The sequence below is a fragment of the Talpa europaea genome, assembly GCF_964194135.1.
Source record: "Talpa europaea genome assembly, chromosome: 10".
NCBI lineage: Eukaryota > Metazoa > Chordata > Mammalia > Eulipotyphla > Talpidae > Talpa > Talpa europaea.
The window spans coordinates 60,280,500-60,304,073 of NC_140077.1; the positions used below are offsets into that span (position 1 = coordinate 60,280,500).

General features: G+C 36.2%; 1 protein-coding gene across 2 annotated transcripts in view; it reads left to right on the top strand.

Moving 5' to 3' along the window:
* PTEN (phosphatase and tensin homolog) overlaps nt 1-23,574 on the top strand; it is a gene marked incomplete at both ends in the record, with an annotated part of 87,485 nt that overhangs the window by 44,083 nt on the left and 19,828 nt on the right. Inside the window, 3 exons of one of the 2 annotated variants that reach the window (XM_084244440.1) lie at nt 10,724-10,768; nt 16,338-16,381; nt 18,164-18,402. In XM_084244440.1, coding sequence (XP_084100566.1) covers nt 10,724-10,768; nt 16,338-16,381; nt 18,164-18,402 — 328 coding nt within the window. The remainder of the gene's footprint in view (nt 1-10,723; nt 10,769-16,337; nt 16,382-18,163; nt 18,403-23,574) is intronic. The other variant, XM_084244441.1, reaches the window with a different exon arrangement.

Sequence of the window (23,574 nt, forward strand, 5' to 3'; positions counted from 1 at the left end):
TCATATGGTAGATCCACCTTTAGTCTTTTGAGGAATCGCCATACTTCTTTCCATAGAGGCTGGATTAGTTTAAATTCACCAAGAGTGTAAGGGAGTTCCATTTTCACAGGTGTAAGGAGAGAGGGCATTGTGGTTTTGATTTGTATTTCCCTGATGTAAGTGATGATGCACATTTTTTTCATATGAGCTCTGGCCATGTGCATGTCTTCTTTGGAGAAGTACCTGTTTAGTACACCTGGCATTTTTTAAATTGGGTTGTTTGTTTTGTTGAGTTGTATGAGCTTCTTGTAGATCTTATATCAGTCCCTTGTTAGATGTATGGTATGCAAATACTTTTTCCCATTCAGTATTTCAGTAGGGTGTCCCTTTGTTTTAGTCACTGTCTCTTGCTATACAGAAGCTTTTTAGTTTGAAGTAATCCCAGCTGTTTATATTTTCCTTCACTTTCTTTGCTTTGGGGCATGAGTCTGCAAAGTTGTTTATGAAGTTTATGTCATGGTGTGTTTTGCCTATTCTATGTTATTTTATAGTTTTATTTGCTCTTATTTCCAAGTCTTTTGTTTATTTTGAGTTTATTTTCATGTATGGAGTGAAATAGTGATGTAGTTTCATTCTTTTGTATGTGGCATTCCAATTTCCCCAGAACCCCTTATTGAAGAGTCTTTCCTTGTTCCATTGTAAATTCTTCATTCTTTTGTTGTACATCAGTTGTCCATAAATGTGTGGTATTATTTCTGAGCTCTCGGTTTTATTCCACTGGTCCATGTGTCTGTTTTGGTTCCAGTACCATGCTGGTTTTTTGTTTTTTTTTTTTTTGGAACAGTTTTTTTTTTTTTTTTTTAATTTTCTAGAGGCATGTCTTATTTATTTATTATTTGTTTGTTTGTTTGGTTTATACATGCACTGGGTACAGTCAGAAGCGAGGGAGGGTGAGAGAATTCACCAGAGCCAGAGCAGGGAGCAGAGCAGGCAGAAGGACCGAAGTACACTGCTGAGGGGAGCAGCGGGCGGCAGGAGAGGTCTGCTCGCCATGTGGGACCCTCCTCTGGTGGCCGGGGAGCAGCCGGGGATCGAACCGGCTGCAGAGGCTGCAGGCAGCTTCGCAACCCAGCGCTCAACCGCTGTGCTACCGGGGAGGCCCCCAGTACCATGCTGTTTTAATTATTAATGGCTTTATTGTAATTTGAGGTCCAGAAGTGTGACACCTCCATTTTTCACCCTTTTTTAGTCAGGAGACTAAGTCTCCTGATCTCCATTTTCACCATTTTTATAAGTCTTCTGATTAAAAAGCGTTTTTTTATTTTTTATGGTTCCATGTGAACTTTAATTATCTTTGTTCCACTTCTTTGAAGAATGCAGTTGGTATTTGCATTTACATTGGGATTGCACTGAAACTGAATTGCTTTGGGTAGGATTACCATTTTGACAATGTTGATTCTTCCTATCCATGAGCAGGAAATATCTTTCCATCCCATGTGTTTTATATTTAATTTAACATTGTTTTATAAAGTTTTCTTTTTATGGGTTCTTCACCTCCTTTGTTAGGTTTACTCCCAGCTATTTAATTTTTTTTTTTTGGGTGAGATTGTAAATGGGATGGCTTTCTTAATTTCTTTTTTCCCTCTAGCTCATTATTTGTATAAGAAGGCAATTGTTTTTATTGTTGATTTTGTATCCTTCTCCTTTGCTAAACTGTTTTATTGTTTTGATTAGTTTTTCCATTGAGTCTTTGTGGTTCTCTCTATATGTGATATCATCTTCAAATAATGGTAGCTTTACTTCATCCCAATTTGAATTGCTTTTATCTTGCCTAATTGCTCTACCTAGAACTTCTAATACTATGTTGAGTAGTAGTGATGAGTGTGGATATCCTTGTCTTGTACCAGATCTTATTGGAAAGGTTTTCTGTTTTTTACCATTGTTACTAGTTGTGAGGTTTTTATATATGGCTTTTATTATGTTAAGATATGTCCCAGTTATCCCACTTTTTTCATGGGTTTTAATCATAAATGGATGTTGAATCTTATCAAATACTTTCTGAGCATCTATTGATATGATCATAGTTTTTTAATAGTTTTTTTCTTTTTGTTGATGTGGCGAATTACATTGATATTCAGATATTGAACTATACTGTGTTACTGGTATAAATTCTACTTAGTCATGATATAAAATTCTTTTAATGCATGGTTGGATTTGATTTGTAAAGATTTTATTGAGAATTTTTGCATCTGTACTCATTAGGAGACTTGTAGGTTTTATTTTTTTTTGTATTGTCTTTGGTTTTGGTATTAGCATAGTGGTGGCCTCATAAAATATGTTTGAAAGTATTCCTTCTTTCTTAATTTTTTGCAAGAGTATGAGCAGGATATGTATTAGTTTGTCATTAGAAGTTTAGTAGAAGAATGAGTTAGCATTGTAACTTTGCGAAAAGTAAAAAAGATCCTAAGCACAAGGTGAAAGTATATGGCATTTTCATGATCTAGCCTTAGAAATCACTTAATATTGTTTCTGCCACATTCTGTTTGTTGAGGCAATCACCACAGAGGTGTGCTCAAACTCAAGGAGAGACCATAGACTCCACACTTGATGGGAGTAATGCTGAGGTTATTTTGTATGGTGAGCATGTGGGATAGAGATGTCGCAGTTCTTAGTAAATATCGCTGACACATCTTTCTTCTCCTGCCTTCAGTCTTCTTTTAAAACCATGCAGTAGGGGCCTCCCTGGTGATGCAGGGGTTAAAGTCTCAGTGCTGTCAAGCTCTCACCAGCCATTGCGCCATGAGTTCAGTCAACCCACATGGCGCAGCAGACCTCCACTCTCTAGCCTGCTGCTCTCCTCAGAAGTATATTTCAGTGGATCTACCTGTTCAGCTCCCCACTCTGTTTCTGGTGAATCCTCTCACCGCCACCAACGCATCCCCTCCCCCACATCTGGCCTACACCACAGCTCTTGTATGCATAGATAAGTAACATAAAATCTTTTTTTAAAAAGACCATGTATGGGGCCTCCCCGGTGGCGGCGCAGTGGTTGAGCGCTGGGTTGCGAAGCTGCCCTCAGCCTCTGCAGCACTGGTTAGATCCCCCGGCTGCTCCCCTGCCACCGGGTGAGGGTCCCACATGGCGCGCAGACCTCTCCTGCCGCCCGCTGCTCCCCTCAGCAGTGTACTTCGGTCCTTCTGCTCTGCTCCCTGCTCTGGCTCTGGTGAATTCTCTCACCCTCCTGCGCTTCTGACTGTACCCAGTGCTTGTATAAATAAATAAATAAATCTTTTAAAAAAAAACCATGCAGTACATTTTTCTTTTTTTAGATATTGTATTTTTGAGGCCTAGAATTTCTTTTATAGCTTAATCTTTGCTGAGATTTTTGTTTTTCCCTCATTTACTATGGTAACTTTCCTTTACATTCTTGTATTTATTTATTTTTAAGATTTATTTATTTATGCATATAAGATCTAGGGATAGGCCAGAGGTGTGGGGGTGAGAGCATTCCCCAGAGACAGAGTGGGGAGCAGAACAGGCAGATTGACTGAAATACACTGCTGAGGGGAGCAGCAGGCAAGTCAGGAGAGGTCAGCTGTGCCATGTGGGTAGCTCCCTGGCTGGGGATCAAACTCATGCTGCAGTGGCTGCGGATAGCTTCATAGGTTGTATCACTAAGGACTCCCTCTTGTATATATTTATATTAGCTGCTTTAAAGTTCATGCTAATACTGGAGTCTGTTTCTTTTAATTGCCTTTTCCCCCTTGGTCATGGGTTACTTTTTCCTGCTTTTCATATCTAGTAAATTTTAATTGTAGATTATTGTAGATGAAAGGTTGTTAGGGAGTCTAGATTGTTATTTGTTTAAGGGTGCTGAGTTTCATTTTCATAGGCATTTAAATTAATAGATAATTTTCCAGTATTGTCAGGCTTATTAGTTTTCTTTGTTAAGGTAGGTCTAGTTCAGTTTTGGTTTTTTTTTTTTTAAATTTTTTATTTTTTTGTTTTTTTTTTTTTAAAGATTTATTTATTTATACAAGCACTGGGTACAGTCAGACGCGCGGGAGGGTGCAAGAATTTACCAGAGCCAGAGCGGGGAGCAGAACAGGCAGACTGACGAAATACACTGCTTGAGGGGAGCAGCGGGCGGCAGGAGAGGTCTGCGCGCCATGTGGGACCCTCGCCAGTGCCCGGGGATCGAACCGGCGCTGCGGGCAGCTTAGCAACCCAGCGCTCAACCGCTGCGCCACCGGGGAGGCCCTGTTTTTTTTTTTTTTTTTTTAAATAGAGGCATGTTTTATTTATTTATTTGTTTGTTTGTTTGTTTTGTTTATACATGCACTGGGTACAGTCAGAAGCGCGGGAGGGTGAGAGAATTCGCCAGAGCCAGAGCGGGGAGCAGAGCAGGCAGAAGGACCGAAGTACACTGCTGAGGGGAGCAGCGGGCGGCAGGAGAGGTCTGCACGCCATGTGGGACCCTCCTCAGGTGGCCAGGGAGCAGCCGGGGATCGAACCGGCGCCGCAGAGGCCGCGGGCAGCATCGCAACCCAGCGCTCAACTGCTGCGCCACGGGGGAGGCCCGGCCCTGTTTTTTTTTAATGGACAGTTTTATTTAGAAAAGGGGGAGAGAGAGGCACCTGCATAATTACAGGTGGGCAGGAGAGCTGCTGCCCTTGCTTTGCAAAGGGAAAAGGTTTTTCTGTCTTCTTTCTTAGGGCATAACCTTTCCTCCTAAAATGTAGCCTTTCTTTGGTCTCAGCTGAGTATGAGGGAACTCAGTGATATCTCTTCACTCTGGATGGGCCAGAATTCTTTTTCCCAGTACTTTGTACGTCTAATGTCCTCTTCATTATGCTTTCAGATCTTGAACATATTTTAGCTCAACCCTTGCACAAAGACCTGAGATGAATTTCCTTACAGACTTCTGAGGCCCTTCATTTGTTCATCACCTTTTCTTTGGTACTATGTTATACAAACTGTTTACCCAAGCACCCCAGAATGCCAATCTCTGCCTGTGAAATCTTTATTCACTTTTCTTCTGCTCTGTCAGAAAGAACCTGCAGGCTGAAAGCAGGACAATCATGGTGGTTACCTCATGTTTTTCTTTTCTTAAGGACTGTAAGCTTGGTCTGCCTTATTTGTTAGTGTCAAAAAATGATTGCCTCATACATTCTGTCCAGCTTTATAGTTGTTTATAACAAGGGGAAAATTCCTACACCAGATAATCTATAATGGTCAAAAATGTGTATGTGCAACTGACAAAAATTTTAAGGGATGGCCCCTTTATATTAACTATCAACATAAAGAAGGAATTTTAGAAAGAAGTTCTATAAAACCTATTAGAAACAGAACTTTAATCTGGTAGCAGTGACTTTGCTATTGTATAATAACCTATAAAGTTCAAAGTTTACTTCATTGAATTTTTAAAAAAAAAATTTATATGTACAAGTAGGGGGGTGTAGGCCAGAGGTGCAGGGGTGGGAGGATTCACCAGAGATAATAGTGGGGAGCAGAACAGACAGATCTACTAAAATACACTGCTGAGGGTAGCAGCAGGTAAGATAGGAGAGGTCTGCTGTGCCATGTAGTTAGGTCCCTGGCTGGAAATGGAACTCATGCTGCAATGGCTGTTGGTAGTTTGATAGTGCTGAGACTTAACCCCTTGCACCACCAGGGAGGCCCTGGGTTATTTAATTTTATGAAAGGTTACCCCAATAAATATTTTCTTTTCTAGAACTGAAATTTTTTAAAGGCATGTTGTAAATAGTCAAATTGAATAATAAGTCCTTACTACTTTCTAAATGGAAAGTAGATCAGGGATACAGAAATTCTCAACAGTTTTGCACAAAATAAATGTAAGTAATACTTGGGATTTAAAAGTATAAAAAGTGACTCTGAATATACATTTATAGACATGTAATAAAGTAACAAATGAAGTATCTTGTAGTTTAAGAATGTTCTTTCTGTGACTGGAGCCTGTAAAAGGTATCAAATGAGATAACATTAGCATTTTTAACAAATTGTTTGTTTTGTTTGTTAACCATTTCTCACTGAGGTCATATTTGTGATTTTGTGATAATTTATGCCAGTAATTTTTTTAAAAGTGTCCTCAGGTTCAGTATGAATGAAAATATAGTAGAAAAACACTAGAAGATATCAACAGGAATTGTGTGAGTCCCACTAATAAAAGTAATTTTTTTAAGATTTTTTTTTTATTTATGCATACTAGAATTGGGGTATAGACCAGAGGGGGGGGCGGTGAGAGGGTTCACCAGAGACAGAATGGGGAGCAGAACAGGCAGAGCCACTGAAATACACTGCTGAGGGGAGAAGCAGCAGGTGAGACAGGAGAGGTCTGCTGTGCCATGTGGGTCAGCTACCTACCTAGAGATTGAACTCATGCCTGCAGTGGCTGGCAGTAGCTGGCAATAATAGCTTGATGGTGCTGAGACTTTTTACCCCTGCATCACCAGGGAGGCCCTAAAGGTAATTATTTTTCAAGGTAGCCATTGTCACATATAAATACCTCTGGTTCTTATTTTTTCCTAATTTAAAAATAGTATATGAAAGTGTGAATGTTACACATACTTTTAAAAAATATTGTTCGAAAGGAGTTGGACTTCTATTTTTAGTTCCCAAGCTCACATTTTAGAGATAAAATAGTGTGATCTGACTATCAGTTATGTACTTTTTGGGAAAATACAGTATAACAGAAAACTCTTTTTTATTTTTTTTTAAAGATTTATTTATTTATTTATACAAGCACAGGGTACAGTCAGAAGCACAGGAGAGTGAGAGAATTCACCAGAGCCAGAGCGGAGAACAGAACAGGCAGACTGACAAAATACACTGCTGAGGGGAGCAGCAGGCATGGCAGGAGAAGTCTGCATGCCGGTGGCCAGGGATCAAGCTGGCGCTGCAGAGGCTGCGGGCAGCTTTGCAGCCCAGCGCTCAACTGTTGAGCCACCAGGGGAGGTCCAAAAATTCTCTTGTTAAAATAGTATACATTTATGGAAAGTTTTACTAATTACAGAAATGTAGAAAATGAATAGTGGAAACCATATCTCCCTGTAAATCCTTGATTAATCACTAATGACTTTGTTTGTATGTATTCTGTCCATCCTGAGACATCTAGTTTAATAAGTATGCAGGGATGCCACATGTGAATAGAATTCCCTGCACTTAAAAAGGAGTGTGTATACAGCTTAATAAATGTTGGTTTATATATTGGGGTTGAAAACTTAAAGCTGCCAGACAGAATGAACCAAAAACGAACTGTTAATCCTCCCAGAATCTTTTCTTCTGCTCACATTTACATTGTAGGTTTTTTGTGAGAAAATTATATTTTGAGATCAATTCTTTGCATGTTTATTTTCTGTTTGAATAAACACAGGGAGGAAGATATGACAGGTAGCAGTGATGGGTTGTTCTCTGAATTTTATAATCACGATTTATTAATATGAAATTCAAGACCAACATCAAACCAATCTCTGATTATTATAGTAATTTTCTGAGGGTGGTGTAAGTAAGTGGTCTGTTTCTTGATTGGGGTGGTTGTTATAGACTTATGGAATTATACACCTAAGATCTGTATATTTCACCATCTATGCAATTTATCCAAGCTTAAAGAAAAATCCAGAAGTACAAATTGACAAAGACACAGGAATAAAGAGGGTAAAAAGGATACATGTGAAATGTGTAACATAGCACTTTTACCCTAATATATTCATAGTTCAGTAGAAATCTTAGTAAAACTTATGCTTGTTTGGTTAAATGAAGTAGTAGGTTAAAACAGAGAATGCTCAGAAGTCACATTTATCATGAGTATTTACTTTAAAAATAAAAGATGCACATGAAATATCAGAATCCGATAGAGCTACCAGATTTATTACCACCACAACAAAAAAAAGGTAAATCTTTTGTTTTCTTTGATCCCTTAGAAAGCGTTCTTTTTTTTCCCCTTTTCTCTGAAGATTTATTTATTTATTTATACAAGCACTGGGTATAGTCAGAGCGTGGGAGGATGAGAGAATTCACCAGAGCCAGAGCGGGAAACAGTACAGGCAGACTGACGATACACTGCTGAGGGGAGCAGCGGGCACTGCAGGAGAGGTCTGCCCACCATGTGGGACCCTCTCCGGGGGCCGGGGATCGAACCAGTGCTGCAGAGGCTGCGGGCAGCTTCGCAGCCCAGCGCTCAACCGCTGCGCCACCAGGGGAGGCCCAGCAAGCGTTCTTAATCTTACTTTTTTATGCTATGTACCTTTTGGTAATCCTGTGAATTGTATGACCCTTTCTTACAGTCATTTTAAATTTATAAAGTAAAACTTATGGTATTACAGATATACCTATTACATTGATTTGGGTTATAATACTTATGAAAATATTGAAAACCAAGTATATAATAATGTAATGATTAATACAATAAATAACAAAAATCTATTGGTATTCTAATGACTGTTAATTTTGAGTGTTAATTATAAATAACATTTGCAATGTCTGTGCATCTGTATGATAAAAAAATGTGTTTCAGTTAATGACAAAGCTACAAGTACTTCATGTATTACTTGTGTAACATGATTTTTCATATTGACTTTATGAATACTCCGTTCCCCCATAATTCCCATTCAACAACATATATATCTTTTTAACTTTGCCTCCATAAATTGCATAACTTTTTCTCCTACTAGTTGTTATCTTACAATTTTGGCTATATCAGTTTTTTTTTTTTTAATGTGATTATGACTGGATAAATACTATTCTCAGTTAAGTGAGGAAGTATGTCTTGCTTTTCTCACATTTTTCTCTGGAGTTAGAATTCTCAGTTTAGTTTCTAATTCTTAACTTTAATTCATCCTTCATCTTATCCCCAGTTGTATAAAGCTCTTGGCATGTTTGAGCACATTTGGTATTATATCAATTTTATCTTCTCTGCACCTTCTGATCGGCCCTGTTTTGGATGAGTTGTTTCGTAGACTTGCCGTATATGGCTGTCTTTACCATCATTTGAGGACTTTCTGTTCCTCTCAGAAGTTGGATTCTTTAGTTTCTGGAATTTGTCATCACCTTTCATGGTTTCCCACCTTTGTTTTGGTGGAGCACTTCTAGTAACTTCTGTAGAGAAATTATAGACAACAAATATTCTGAGAAGCAAAATTATTTGAGGTTTTGCTTGTTTAAAAATGCTTTTATTTATACAGTCACACTTGATTTACAGTTTCTTTTCAAAGTCTTAAGGTTTTATCTAATTGTTTCCAAGCTGCCAGTTCTGCCCTTAAAAAAAGGGTGGGTGATACTCTGAATCCAGATTCTTTTTATGAAAACTGTTTTCTCTTAGGCAACTTCTAGAATTTTATTTTTGTCTTTTCAGTATTCAGAATTTCCATTAAGATATTTGTGCCTTTATTTAGGTCTATTTTCATCATTTTTGCTGAATATTCAGCGTCTCCCCTCTCAGTTTAGAAATTCATGTTTTTTTTTTTCAGTTGTGGGTATTTTTCTTGAGTTATCTTGGATTTCTTCTGCATTTTCTGTTCTTCTCTAGAACTCATATTTTGAATCTTCTATATTCTGATTTTTAAAAATCTTTTCTGTTTTTTATGTTTTTATTCTGTTTAATCATGTCACTTCCTTATCTTTATTCCTTCTAACCCTTCTATTACCGATCTCATAGAATTAAACACATTTGTATATATTAAGTACTTAAATTAGAGCCTGGTGTGTAATAAGTGCTTGTGTTAGCTGTAACTGTCCTTGCTGTTTAGTTTCTTAAACTAATTGTTCCGGGGCCTCCCCGCTGGCGCAGAGGTTGAGCGCTGGGTTGCGAAGCTGCCTGCAGCCTCTGCAGCGCCGGTTCGATCCCCGGCCACCAGGCGAGGGTCCCACATGGCGCGCAGACCTCTCCTGCTGCCCGCTGCTCCCCTCAGCAGGGTACTTCGGTCCTTCTGCCTGTTCTGCTCCCTGCTCTGGCTCTGGTGAATTCTCTCACCCTCCCGCGCTTCTGACTGTACCCAGTGCTTGTATAAATAAATAAATAAATAAATCTTTAAAAAAAAAAACAAAAAAAACTAATTGTTCCGAAGGAGAGGTCTTTGGTCTTGATTCTTCTACTTAATACCTTAAACAAGTTCTGTAACTTCTTTGCTACCTACTTCCCTCATCTATAAATTGTGAATAAGTTCTACCTCCTATATGTTTGAGAGGCTCAAATTATATATATGTGAAAATGATTACTAAACTTTGTACAAAGTTAATAGTTACTGCTCCCATCTTTCAATTAGTAAAAGCTTTTAATTTGAGAAAAAATAATGACTGAATTTTCTGGATTATTTTGAAGATTATTATTTGACGGTATATGGTTTTCTCAAATCTGTAATAGCTAAGTGAACTTGCAGAATATTAATGTTGCCTTTTAAAATAGTTACTTTGTAACACTCTTCATTAGACTGAAGACTCATATTAGACTGAAGAGAGATTATAAAAATATTCTATTAAAAATCTAGCTTTACTTCAGATTGTATAAATCTGTGTAATGTAATAATTATTAGAGAATAACCTGATTAATAATTTAAACCCATGGAGGGAATATTCATTGGAGTTTATTTATTTGTTTTTCTTAAATGGCATATGAGCTTAGGAAAAATACAATTTGTCTTTTGGGTTTTCTTCAGTAGTATTAATGTAATTTCAAATGTTAGTTCATTTTTGTTAATGGTGGCTTTTTGTTTGTTTGTTTTGTTTTAAGGTTTTTGGATTCAAAGCATAAAAACCATTACAAGATATACAATCTGTAAGTATGTTTTCTTACTTGTATGCTTGCAAATGACTTTCTAAAATAACTATTAAGTGAAAGTTATTTCCTTGTTAAAGTAAGGTAGAATTAAAGATATATTTTGACAGAATTATATTCATAAAACAATTATTTCAAGAAGTCTTATTGAGAGCTTTGTTAGGTCATTTAGACAGTGTAGAAGTCAGGTCAAAAAAATGCTGGCACATATTCATGTTACTTGATCTGCTTTAAATGATTTGGCATCTAGCCCACCTTTGAGCCCATTACCATGTGGTAACTGAAGTTAATTCACAGCAGAGCTTCTGTTAAAAGTATTAATGATATCTTTCATGAGGGTGTGCTCCACAGTGGATATAATGTTTGTTTTGTCTCTTGGTCAATTGATTTAAAAGCCAATAGTGTATTCTCCATCTGTGTATAGCATAAACATAATAACCTAAAATTGTTGAACTGGGTGGTTTCTTTTGTTTGGGGCAGTTGTAAGGATTGTCCGTTTTATTCAGCCTGGTGACTTTACCTTTAAGCATTTGTTTTTTTTCTTTTGACTTTTTGGGTAGAGATGTAAAGAGGAAAAAAGAACGAAAGAAAAATGGAGAAAGTATTTTACCATTTTTGTCCTTGAAGCCTTCTTTTTTCACTAATAAGAAAACCTTTGTTGAGTGCTTTTCACATGCTAGGCATTATAAAACATGGTGGATGTACAGAGATGAATAAGGCGTAGTTTCTGTCCTCAGGTAGCAAGTCTAATGTGAAAGTTAGACAAAATATGGAAGACTGTAATTGTTGTCTGGAAGAGAGCTATGTAAAAAAACAGTAGGATTAGTAATTGTTCTCTATAGGGAAGGTATTATTAAGAAAGTCACATTTGACCTGGAATAAAAAGGCTCAATAAAGGTTGATCTGCAACCTCTATTGTGGCGAAGGGGAAATGGCCTTATAGGCCAAGAGAACAGTGTGTCTGTACACTAGCTTCTTGTCAGCATAGTGTTTAGAATGTGGCACATAATCCATTATGGTCAGAGGATGGTGTGTGTGAATATGTGTGCAATGGGTAAAAAGGTGAAAGAAAATGAAAGGAGCTATAGAAACAAGTTTATGTAGGCCCTAGCTTACAATGATCTGTGCTTGTATCTTCCTCTTTTCTTGATTAACCTCTTCTACAATTAAACCTGTTGCAGATACCGTAGTATTTCTATGGAGGAAAATAAAAACCACAAGGCTTTTTGCTTTTGAACAATTGGATTTAGAAATTAAGTTAAAAAAAGGACAAGAACTGTCAAAAGCTAGAAACCATTAAATGAGTCACTTCAGGCTTAGACTTAAGATTAGGTATTTAGAGAGTATTTAAAAAAAAAAAAGGTCAAAAGATAATAAAGATAAATTCTGCCTTTTTTGAAATTTTATTCAAGTTTAACATTATATCCAAAGAAAAGGGGAAGGAAATTCTTTTCATTCCTGGATGCGGCAGCTTCCTGTTTCTAGAATTTAGGATTTAGGTTTGTACTATCAGTATTGTGAGTTGCTTAACATGATTATGGTGAAAGTTGGCATTAGGATTTAGCCTAGGAATTTGACTGCCTGTTTTTGTATTTGCAGACGTCAGATTCTCAAGTTAATAAACTGTCCCACTATTAGTTGAGAGTTTTTTGTACCTGTATTTTAACCCCATTCCTCCCCATTCCATTTAATGGAGTCATAAACTTTCAGAACTAGAAAATTTCTGAGAGAGATCATTTAGTCCAGCCTTCTCATTTTACAGATGTGGAATCTGAGGCCTAGAGAAGTTAAGTGAGTTGAACAAGGTCACACAGGTACATATGGTAGTAAATCACTCATTGTTTAGTCCAGTATTCCCTTTCAGTTTGTTTTAACCTCCCCAAATTTTACTTCAGAAGTTTCTAGAGCTACCAAGTTGTAGCATGCTTTGATTTGTGATGTTATTTCCCAATCTTTTGTTCACCTTCTTTTCTACCCCGTTTATTTTTCTGACTCTGGATAAGTGAGTCTGGCAAGCAGCAGCAGTTTCTATTTTATTTATTTTTAATATTAATTATATATATTGTTCTGTCTTTGCAAACGAATTGCAAGGTATTACAATATTTGCATTAGATATACCTGTATTAATGCTGTATTAAACTTTTTATGAAAATTATGATATGGAAGAATTTTTAGTGTGGACTTTTTAATAATTGACAATATCGCTTTATCTCTGTATTTTCATTGGGCATTCAATAAGTTATTTTAAGTAAGGACAAAACTAGCCTCATATTAACCAAATTTGTGTATACATATGAGCAAATGAATCAGTCTTATGCAAGAGTGTTTCATTTTTGTATGTTCCTCTGTATAATCTGTATTTTGTTAGGTGAAGAGGAGGAGTAAGATAGGGGAAAAAAGGCATAATATAATTCTCCTCTTTGAGGAACTTAAATATTCACAGGATGCTGATTTTTATAAGGTTTATTGTATCTCATTGTAGATTCTATTTGACATACAGTTCTCCATTATTATGTAAACCCTTAGCTGTTGTTAATGTTATTCAAGTTTTTTATAAGATACAGAGGTCTTCATTGAAGAGAATAAGGAAGGGACTTAAGCATGCCTAGCAGGTTATATGAAAACTCTCACTCTTGGAACTTTTCCTGTTAATCTTATCCCTTTCTTCACTTTCTACTGCCTCTTAAAACCTCCCTCTTCACTGCTTCTTTATTTTTCTTACAAATATTCTTTCTTATTTCTCTTACAAATATGTATGAGGTAATAATTAAAAATGGTATCTTTTAAGTTAAGATTAAGTTATAAGAAAGTATAAATGATTAGATTTACGCGGCATTTGTCTTAGTCTAATCCCGTATGCCATTTGTGTACCTTACCTTCAGTATTGGTTTGCTGAGAGACTTGCCTTATCACTGACATGCTGCAAAAAAAAAAATGTACAAGAAACTTTGTGTATGTGTGTATGCACATGTGCATGCAGTTATCAGAGGTTTTAATTAAGAAGAGAATTTTGATTTTTACCCTACTAGTGCTTCCCCAGGTCGCTTTCATTACCACCAGTCCCGGTATATGGTCATACAGACTCACTATATAGACACCTGTAGAGATTTTTATGACATTTTCATGTTTGACATTATCATGTTGGTTCTGTCATTTGTGCTAAATATTGTACTTTTAGGAAGACAGAATTTACCTAAAATTTATTATTGCTTTTGTTTTTAAAACTTTTCTATTTTTTATTTTAATCAGAATTATGGAGGAGTAGTGGGAAAATTTAGCTTTTGTAATGAGAGATACTGACTTGAGTCCTGGCTCTAGCACATACATGTTATGGTTTGAGGGCATTTTTAAATAATCTTCTAATTCTTAGCATTCATATATATATATTTATATACATGCCATATATCTATACCACACATGCACACACACACACACACACATATAGATAGATATATGGTATATATTAACCACAGTGAAAATTAATTACTATCATGGTTATGAGAATGAATCAAAGAACACGGAAATTTCTTTATAAGATACGCACATCTAGTAGACCTTTAATAACTCATTATTTCTGTTTTCTTCTCCATCTCTTTGAGAATCAGTTTAGAGAGTAATCTTAAGCATTGTTTGTCAAAATTCAAACATTTTGAGTTCCTGAGAAAGCATGGAAATTTTAGAGAAAACTAAAGCTGCCTGAAACACAACATGTTTATTTTTTGTTGTGGTGTTATGAGCCAGCTTCTTAGAATTGTTTCCTACCCTGTATCTCTCCCCTCACCTCTTAAGTCCTTTCTTTATATAATTAATTATAAAATACTCAAGTTTGCATTTTTTGTTACTGATCATAGCTCTTTAATCTATAACAGAAAAAGTTTAAAATGTGGCGGCTGTTATCATTTTTATTAAAGTAATGTTAGTTTACCACACTGGGTTTTAGGCGTATAGTTTCTCACTTCAGCAAATATACGTAACACATCATGCCTACCACCAAATGTCCAAACTCCATCCACCACTACCCTTCCACCTTTTCCCTTTCTCCCTTCCCCCTCTGGTCACCACCATTCTGTTGTCACAGTATGTGACTATTTTCTTGATCAGTGCTCTATTACTATCTGTCATGTTTTTTATGTATGTATGTATGAAATTAGCAAGGATGCATTTATGTGCATATATTATTAAATTTTCTTTTTAGCAAAAGGAGATATATTGAATATACTAAAATGAAAAGGTTTGTTTTGAGTAGTAATATGAAAGTTGATTATTCTGTCTGACCACTTAGAAACCAGTGGATTGCTGTTTATAATTAGTTCAACCTTCACGTAGATTTTGTTTTACTTTTTAAAACAGAGGAACTGTAGATATTTTCACAATTTCTAAATGCTTAATACAGGTAACTGGTTGTTTATATGAAGCTCAGTCTTTCGGGTTTTTCATTTTTCTGAAAAGTAAAATGGAAGCTTAAACTTTGTATTACATAACTCCCCAGTTTGGTTTGGAGCAATAACCTAGAATGAATGTTTGACTCTTCACTTGAAGTGTATTAATTAAGGGCTAAGTACAATCTCATAAGCTCAAAACAGGTTTCAGTATTTGAGTTTGTTGTAAACTGAAGAAAAATGTTAGATGTTTCAGACTTTGGGATTTTGGAATTGCTAAGGAGCTGTAGAGCTTTATTGGGTTTTAAAATGTAATTTTTTAAAATTATATTTTTAGTATTGTTTGGCTAAGAGTTAGAGTTACCAGGTTGCTGCTTAGCACAAACTAATGTATAAAATTTCTTTCTGAGCCTATGAATGTTTATAAACATGACCTGTTAATTATGAGTAAGCCAGTGCATGATAACAAATGGTCATTACTGTTAAAAACAACAAAACTTTTGCATGTTTTCAATAATGCTAAGTTGACATTTTACTGTTCTATATTGATTTTACTTAGTACTCTTTCTTTACTCTCAGACTTTAGTTAATTAAAACTTGTAACCTGGGAGATTAAAAAAGATGACCTTTGACTTATCTAAAAAAAGAAAGGTTTGATTTTAAAAATTTTATTAAGTTTGTGTCTTAGTAGATAAATATTAAATTTCTTTACTTTTCCTTTGCTCTTATGATTTTACTGTTTTGGAAAGGTGTCTTTTTAAATAATAGTTTAAATAATAGGTTGTGTATGTTCAACTGTGAGGTAAATATAATATTGAAACTAATTAGTTGTTTTTACATACTTGTGAAATCAAAAACAATTTCCACTAGTTTATAGAATTTCCTTAAAGGAAATTTGAAGATATAAATGCAACTACATTTGCAGTGCTGTGTATTTGTGGCATAGCAAGTTTTGTTAGCAAATGTATAAGCTCTAATTGTATACCCTTAACCTTTGAAGTCTTGGTTTCCTTAATTGTAAAATGAGGTAATAACAGTACCTACTTCATCGGATTCTTAGGATTAAAAGAAATAGTTAACCTAAAACACTTAGTATAAGTGTTGTAGAGATTCAAAAAAGTTTGTTACTATAATATTTTTTTCTCAAGCGCAAAAGATGACTTTTTATTACATTTAAACTTTTCTTTTAGATGTGCTGAAAGACATTATGATACCGCCAAATTTAACTGCAGAGGTAGGTATAAATGTACTTTATTGTGTAATTTAAAATCAGTGGACTAAATCTTAACTGTACAGTGTTTATGCACTGAGTATAGTAAGTACAGTAATAATTAATGTCAATTATTAAATTAGATAAGTATCTTAAAGATGTTCTTAGAAAATTTGAAAAATGAATTTTGCTGTTGTGTTTAGGAAACAAGTATCACATAAACATGCCAGTAGTACTAGAAAGACTACATTGCAGAATAGACCCAGATTATGAGAAATTCTTAGACTAGCAATAGAATAAGGAAGGGATTATTTATATCTACTGTTGAGGCATTTGGAGTAATAGTAAGAGATTCTAGGGTGAGAACAGAACAATTTAGGAGCATGACCTCTGAAAGGTGAAAATACAGATAAGACAGCCTTATTGGTGAGAGCAGGGAGCTGCTTGAAATGAGTTCTTCACAAGTGTAGGAAATTCTGTTTCAGAGCCCACAAAAACTTCCACTTGTATTTGTGGGATCCCTTGAAGTCGTAAGAGCTGTAGAGCTGAGACACTGCGGATGCTGCTGTGATAATCAAAACAAGAAAGGGGGTGCCAGGAGTTGCAGATTGATTTATTTGCCATTGATCCCTCCCAAAAATCTAGAATGAACTTTCAAACAGTTGGTTTGAGTCACAAGCATTAATGCTGTGAGCCAATATAAATTCACTAAGAATGTTTCTTTTCTGGTGAATTTAGGTTACTGCTTACTAGGCAAAGCATGGTGAGGTTGAGACACCTAGTTTAAACAGACATTTAACAGATTTTTCTGAGCTTATTTTTATGGTAGTGGGGAAATGAGGATGGAATGATAGTAAATAGTTAGGTGGAGGACTAAGTGAAAGCTGTAATGGTAGTCATTGTCTAAGGGGAGGAGCCCTGCTGACACACGAATGAACTGGATTGTACCCTGTACCACAATATGCATGGCATGGCTGAAGATATAAGACCTACTTTATGCAGTTAGGTGACATAGAGACTAATTGGGTACATGGATGTCAATCAGGATTTTTAAGAATCTTAATAGAGTGGAACTGAAGTAGAGTCTAATAACTTAAAATTTAATAGTGATCTACTTACAGTCTGGTTTCTAGACAAATTTATTTAAAACTCAACTCGAGACTGTAGGGAACAGAGAATTTTTGGGTTCTTAATAATGTGAAAGGACCTGAAACATCATTTAATAAACTTTACTATAATTACTTTTTACAAATAAGTGTTTTTTATAAGTGCCTTCAAAGTCTTGTGTATACAACATTAAGGTGCACAAGACCATCCTTAAAAACCACGTTAGCATTTTTATTTAGTATAAAGTGTAAAATGCAGCCCTTTCCATTATTGTATTTATTAGTAAACCATACTTTATTTGGGAGATATATTTTGTGATGATACAATGTAAGTCTTATTAATCCTGTGTTAGAAAGTACTGTGAGAACCCTGACAAGAGGCCCACCAGATGTTTTATTTAAGGTTTATCTCCATCTCTGTTATGTTGTGACATGTGCTAATTCTCCATAGCAGTTTCCTCCTTTATAAAGAAGCAGGAAATAATACTTTGGCCTCGCTGTCTAATGAATAAGTTTGAATTAATTATAGATGATTTTCTATTCAAAAATCAGCAAATTATCAGGCAATAACTTAGTTTTTCTCTAGAGTTCTGTTTTTCTTTTAAATATGTTAAGCTTGTGCAACATTTTTAAAGTTAACCTACTTTTAATAAAACAATTTAGAGAGATTTCTTATTCTGAGGTTATCTTTTTAATGCAGTTGCACAGTATCCTTTTGAAGACCATAATCCACCACAGCTAGAACTTATCAAACCCTTCTGTGAAGATCTTGACCAATGGCTAAGTGAAGATGACAATCATGTTGCAGCGATTCACTGTAAAGCTGGAAAGGGGCGAACTGGTGTAATGATTTGTGCATATTTGTTACATCGGGGCAAATTTTTAAAGGCACAAGAAGCCCTAGATTTCTATGGGGAAGTAAGGACCAGAGATAAAAAGGTAAGTTACCTTTGATGTTTTTTCACTTAGAGATCTCTTTTGTGGTAGATACCATAACCTCTTGTGAATATTTTATTCTACTTAATAATTTTTGAATCAGGAATGTTCTCTTCCAGTTTAGCTATTTTTTTTTTTTTTTAATTCAACTTCAAACAGAAACTTAGTGATTTTACTGATCATTTCGTACTGGGTACTTGTATTGATTTCTGGTTCCTGTTTTTTTCCTCATGTTTTATTTGTCTTTGCAATTTTTTTAACTGTATTTAAGGATGCCAAAATATTATTTACTGGTGATACTTTGAAAATTAAATCTTAGGTATAATTTTGGTGAATATTGATTATGGTAGCTTGCTTTACATTTCTGTATATTATGTGTACCCTATAATGATAGCGCTGCAATGAATTTCAGCATGGAGGACCTTAAATGTTAACTTTGGATCATCCCTTCATCATCTAAAGGGAAATAATTGCTTTCACTGACTAAAAATATAGAAGGTACATTGAGCAACAGCAGCTGAGGAAAAAGAGTTTGAATTGGAAGAAGCCCATAGAAAAATGGGTCAAATTAAAAATACTGTTACCCAAAAGCAGTGGTAGAAATGTAAAACAAGGTTGAACAGCAGACATTTTGATAATGGGGCAAAAATCAGGTGGAAAGAATTTAAAAAAAAAATGGGAAGTTGTGTAATGTGGAGTCAGAACACTGGATTTAAGGTAATGGCTCCTAAGCTGTTTGTTTTATACCTTGTAGAAATATGTTGAAAGCTATAAATACTATACCACCAAAAAAATGTATATGGTATACATGAGCAAAAAACTTTGCTCTGAAAATTATTTTTTTAATATAGAATGTAAAAGAGATCTTTTCTAAGAATCATGTCACATTTTTGTTGTCATGTAAAAATCTTGAGGGCGATGTATAAGTTTAAGTGGTACAAATTAAGTGTTAGTGCTGTTCAGTGGTAAATTGTAATGAATGGCTGCTGTTATTTAACTTTTAAGTAACATGTTGAGACTATGCCATTATCTTTGACTTGGGCAATTTTTAGGTCATCTTTGATAATCAGTTTTGGCTTTGCTTTTGATGAAAACAGGTGCTGAAAACCCTATCTTAGAAAAGAATAAAAGAGCAAATGGAATCTGTAGATTCTTTTGCCAGATGAAAGTAGGCTTGTGTCAAGAAACAAATCTCTAAGATTCTTTAGATAAATTCATGTTGCATCATTTTCTTTGCTTTCAAGTTAATGAGCTCATTCTTTGGCAATATCCTGACATAATGCTATGTTAGAACAGGATCATCACTCCAATTTTAGTTTTAAGATTTAGAAGTTAAAATCTATAAACAAGTTTTTATTTTATCCATGAATAGCAGTCAAAATTCTGACTGTAGAATTTGTCTTCTGAAAGCCCGAGGACTGACAGGTGGCAAAGAACTTGATAGTTGCTCCCACTTCTTGACAAAACCTCATGAGAAGTCCCTAATTGTAAGTCTTGGCTTTCATGAATTTGGCAACTTCCACAGCACATTATTTCATGACAAATCCTTTGTACAGGCTATGATTCAAGACTTGCCACTCATAAAGCAGTAAAATACTTTCACAATAGATAAGATTTCTCTCAGGATTGATTGTGAAGTCTTGCATTCCAGTGTACACTGATAAACAAAGCAGTGAGTCACAATGATAGTAGGGCTTCTGTCTTTTCCAAAGCAGCAAAACCATAGTGTTATCACAGGTACTTAAGTGTAGATCTGCTCTGTCTGTAGAATATTGGGTTTTCTTCAGCAGATTTTTTTTTTTTCCAAAATGTTCATGTCCCCCAAAATTTCCTAATAGGACTCCAAAATTGGAATTTGATGAAAAGTAGTAGTAAGTAAATTAAGGTGGGACCTGAGGTAAATTGAGAAGTCATATGTAAAAGTGTGGTATTTTAAATCCTTGTTTAACCTACTTTGTTGTTTTACCAAAAAAAAGTGATTTTGTTTTTGTATAAAATTGTGATGGAGATACTACAATAGCCCCTTTTTCTAATCTACAAATATATTTGACCATTTCTAAGGCATTTGCCATTACTGTATTCAACTGTGTGGCCATTTTGTTTGTTTGACATCACAGCCAACAGCCTTGTTAAGTGCTTTAATCAAGAAATTTGAGTTGGGGGGAGGAAATAAAAATTCTTGTAATGGTTTAGCCTTCTAGCCTTTACTAACTAAGCTGTGATCTCACACATACTTTCTTTCCTCCCTCTTATACTCATCCACCCTTACACACATGTAGGTTGATTTTTGATGTAGGTGCTTCATCAAAATAGTTGGCTGTATATTTCAGATAGTGAAAATTATCCATTAAGAAGTAATTGGAGTATTCCATCCCACCATGTTGAGGGAGAAAGGTAAAATTCAAGGATATTAAAACTTTATTTTTTGGGTTTCCATTTAGCTTAGATTTAAGAGAAGTTTCCATAATAGAAAAGTAAGGACATATTTTAATTTGTCAGAGGGAAAATATTTTAGTCATCACAATCTGGTAATATTGTCAATGCTGTTTCTCTCGAGGGAGGAAGATACTTAATGAAATGGTAAGCCCAAAAGGATTGTGAAATAGGACCAAAGTTTAAAAGATAGCAAGAAAAGTATTTATGAAAATAAAACATAAAACCTAAAATGTAGTAGTATGAAATAGTACCTATATATCAGCAAAACTGCGCTTTCTGGGCATAGCATATCCTCCATCCTCTAGGAGGTTGGGGTTTCCCCCAAGTGAAAGTGATGGACTAACAGTAAATAGAAAATGGAGTTCTTTATATATTGGTTTTTTTTAAAGATTTATTTATTTATGCATACAGTAGCTGGGGTACAGGCCAGAGATGTGTGTGTGTGTGTGTGTGTGTGTGTGTGTGAGAGAGAGAGAGAGAGAGAGAGAGAGAGAGAGAGAGAGAGAGAGAGAGAGAGAGGATTCACCAGAGACAGAGTGGGAAACAGAACAGGAGGACTGACTGAAATACACTGCTGACAGGAGCAGCAGGTGAGACAGGAGAGGTCTGCTTTGCAATGTGGGTTGCTCCCTGGCCGGCTGGGGATCAAACTCATGCTGCATAGGCTGTGGATTGCTTCATAGTGTGTTGCTTAACCCCTTGTACCACCAGGGAGGCCCCTCTTTATATATTGTTAAGGAGGTACTCAGAAAAACTATGTTTAGTTGTTACAGGATATGAAGACTCAGAGTTAGGTGATTTAACCAAAATTGGTCACTTTTAGCATCTTGGAGTCTACATAAATCATTGAGATCTGCTGTGCTTAACTTATGATTAATTAGTATACTTAGGCCATATTTCTGGATAAATTATATAGAGGTCTAAAGGAGTATCCTAATGTTCTCCTACCTCTAACCCTGCTTGTTTAAAAAGGTAAAAAGAGGAGGAGGAAAGGTGGGAACAAGGAGGGAAGGGGGCACATTGGTCTATGGTAAAGGACTATGGGTGCTTTGATGGTAGAGGTGCAGTGGTAACATACACCTGAAGAGGTGGGATCCTGTATTTCTGAATGCTGTGTAGTGTGGTTAGCCAATGTTACCTCAATAAAGGAAAAGAAAAAACAAAGGCAAGAAGGAATTTATGAGCAGATATTGTTGGCAAAGTTGTCCATTTGCATTTTAGGTTGAAACCACGTTAGAAAGCTCTAGATAGAGTTGATAGAAATGTTTTCTCAAAAATGTTTGTGGGAACATTTCTTTAGCTGATGACAAATCTGAGGCCCCAAAAGATGAAGTGCTGTGATCCAGGTTATCTAGTTAATAACAGCATTTAGAGTAAAATTTGAGTCTTCAAATGTGCAGTTGAATTTATTACTACACTGTCAAGTCCACAAGTCCTAGAACTGCAAAAGAATTTTGAAACCAATCATAATTAATATCTGTGAAGGTGAGATTCTCCTGAAAGGTCATGTAATATAGAGGAAATTGGCCTATTTAGATAGGACTTCTCAGCTTATACCCCTTTTGCAGATGCTGGGACATAATCATGTAGAATGAAATAAAGCGGTGAGGTTGTTGTTTTTATAAATATAATAAATACCGGGCCTCCCCGGTGGCGCAGCGGTTGAGCGCTGGGTTGCGAAGCTGCCCGCAGCCTCTGCAGCGCCGGTTCGATTCCCGGCTGCTCCCCGGCCACCAGAGGAGGGTCCCACATGGTGCGCAGACCTCTCCTGCCGCCCGCTGCTCCCCTCAGCAGTGTCCTTCAGTCCTTCTGCCTGCTCTGCTCCCTGCTCTGGCTCTGGTGAATTCTCTCACCCTCCCGCGCTTCTGACTGTACCCAGTGCATGTATAAACGAAACAAACGAACAAACAAATAAATAAATAAAAAAAAAAAAAAAAAAAAAAAAAAAATATAATAAATACCACGGGTCTCCCTTGTGGCTCAAGGGGTTAAGACGCAACCAATGAAGCTATCTGCAGCCACTGCAGCACGAGTTCAATCCCCGGCCAGGGAGCTGCCCACATGGCACAGCAGACCTCTCCTGATTCGCCCACTGCTCCCCTCAGCAGTGTATTTCAGTCAGTCCGCCTGTTCTGTTCCCAACTCTGTCTCTAGTGAATCCTCTCATCCCCCACATCTTTGGCCTATACCCCAGTTTCTGTATGCATAAATAAATCTTTAAAAATATATATATAATGGGCCTCCCCGGTGGCACAGCGGTTGAGCGCTGGGTTGCGAAGCTGCCGGCGACCTCTGCGGCGCAGCGGTTCGATCCCCAGCTGCTCCCCGGCCACCGGAGGAGGGTCCCACATGGCGTGCAGACCTCTCCTGCCGCCCACTGCTCCCCTCAGCAGTGTACTTCGGTCCTTCTGCCTGCTCTGCTCCCCGCTCTGGCTCTGGTGAATTCTCTCACCCTCCCGCGCTTCTGACTGTACCCAGTGCATGTATAAACAAAAACAAAAAACAAAACAAACAAATAAATAAATAAAAACATGCCTCTATAAATAAAAAATATATATATATAATACTACATTCTCCATTAAAATCTTTAAAATTTAATTGTCTTAAAACTTTCAAGTATATCACATTTACCTAATGGTTAGAGTGCTAGTGAAATAATGTATTTTTAAAAAAAGATTTATTTATTCATCTTAAGAACTGGGGTCTAGGCCAGAGGTGTGAGGCATGAGAAGATTCACC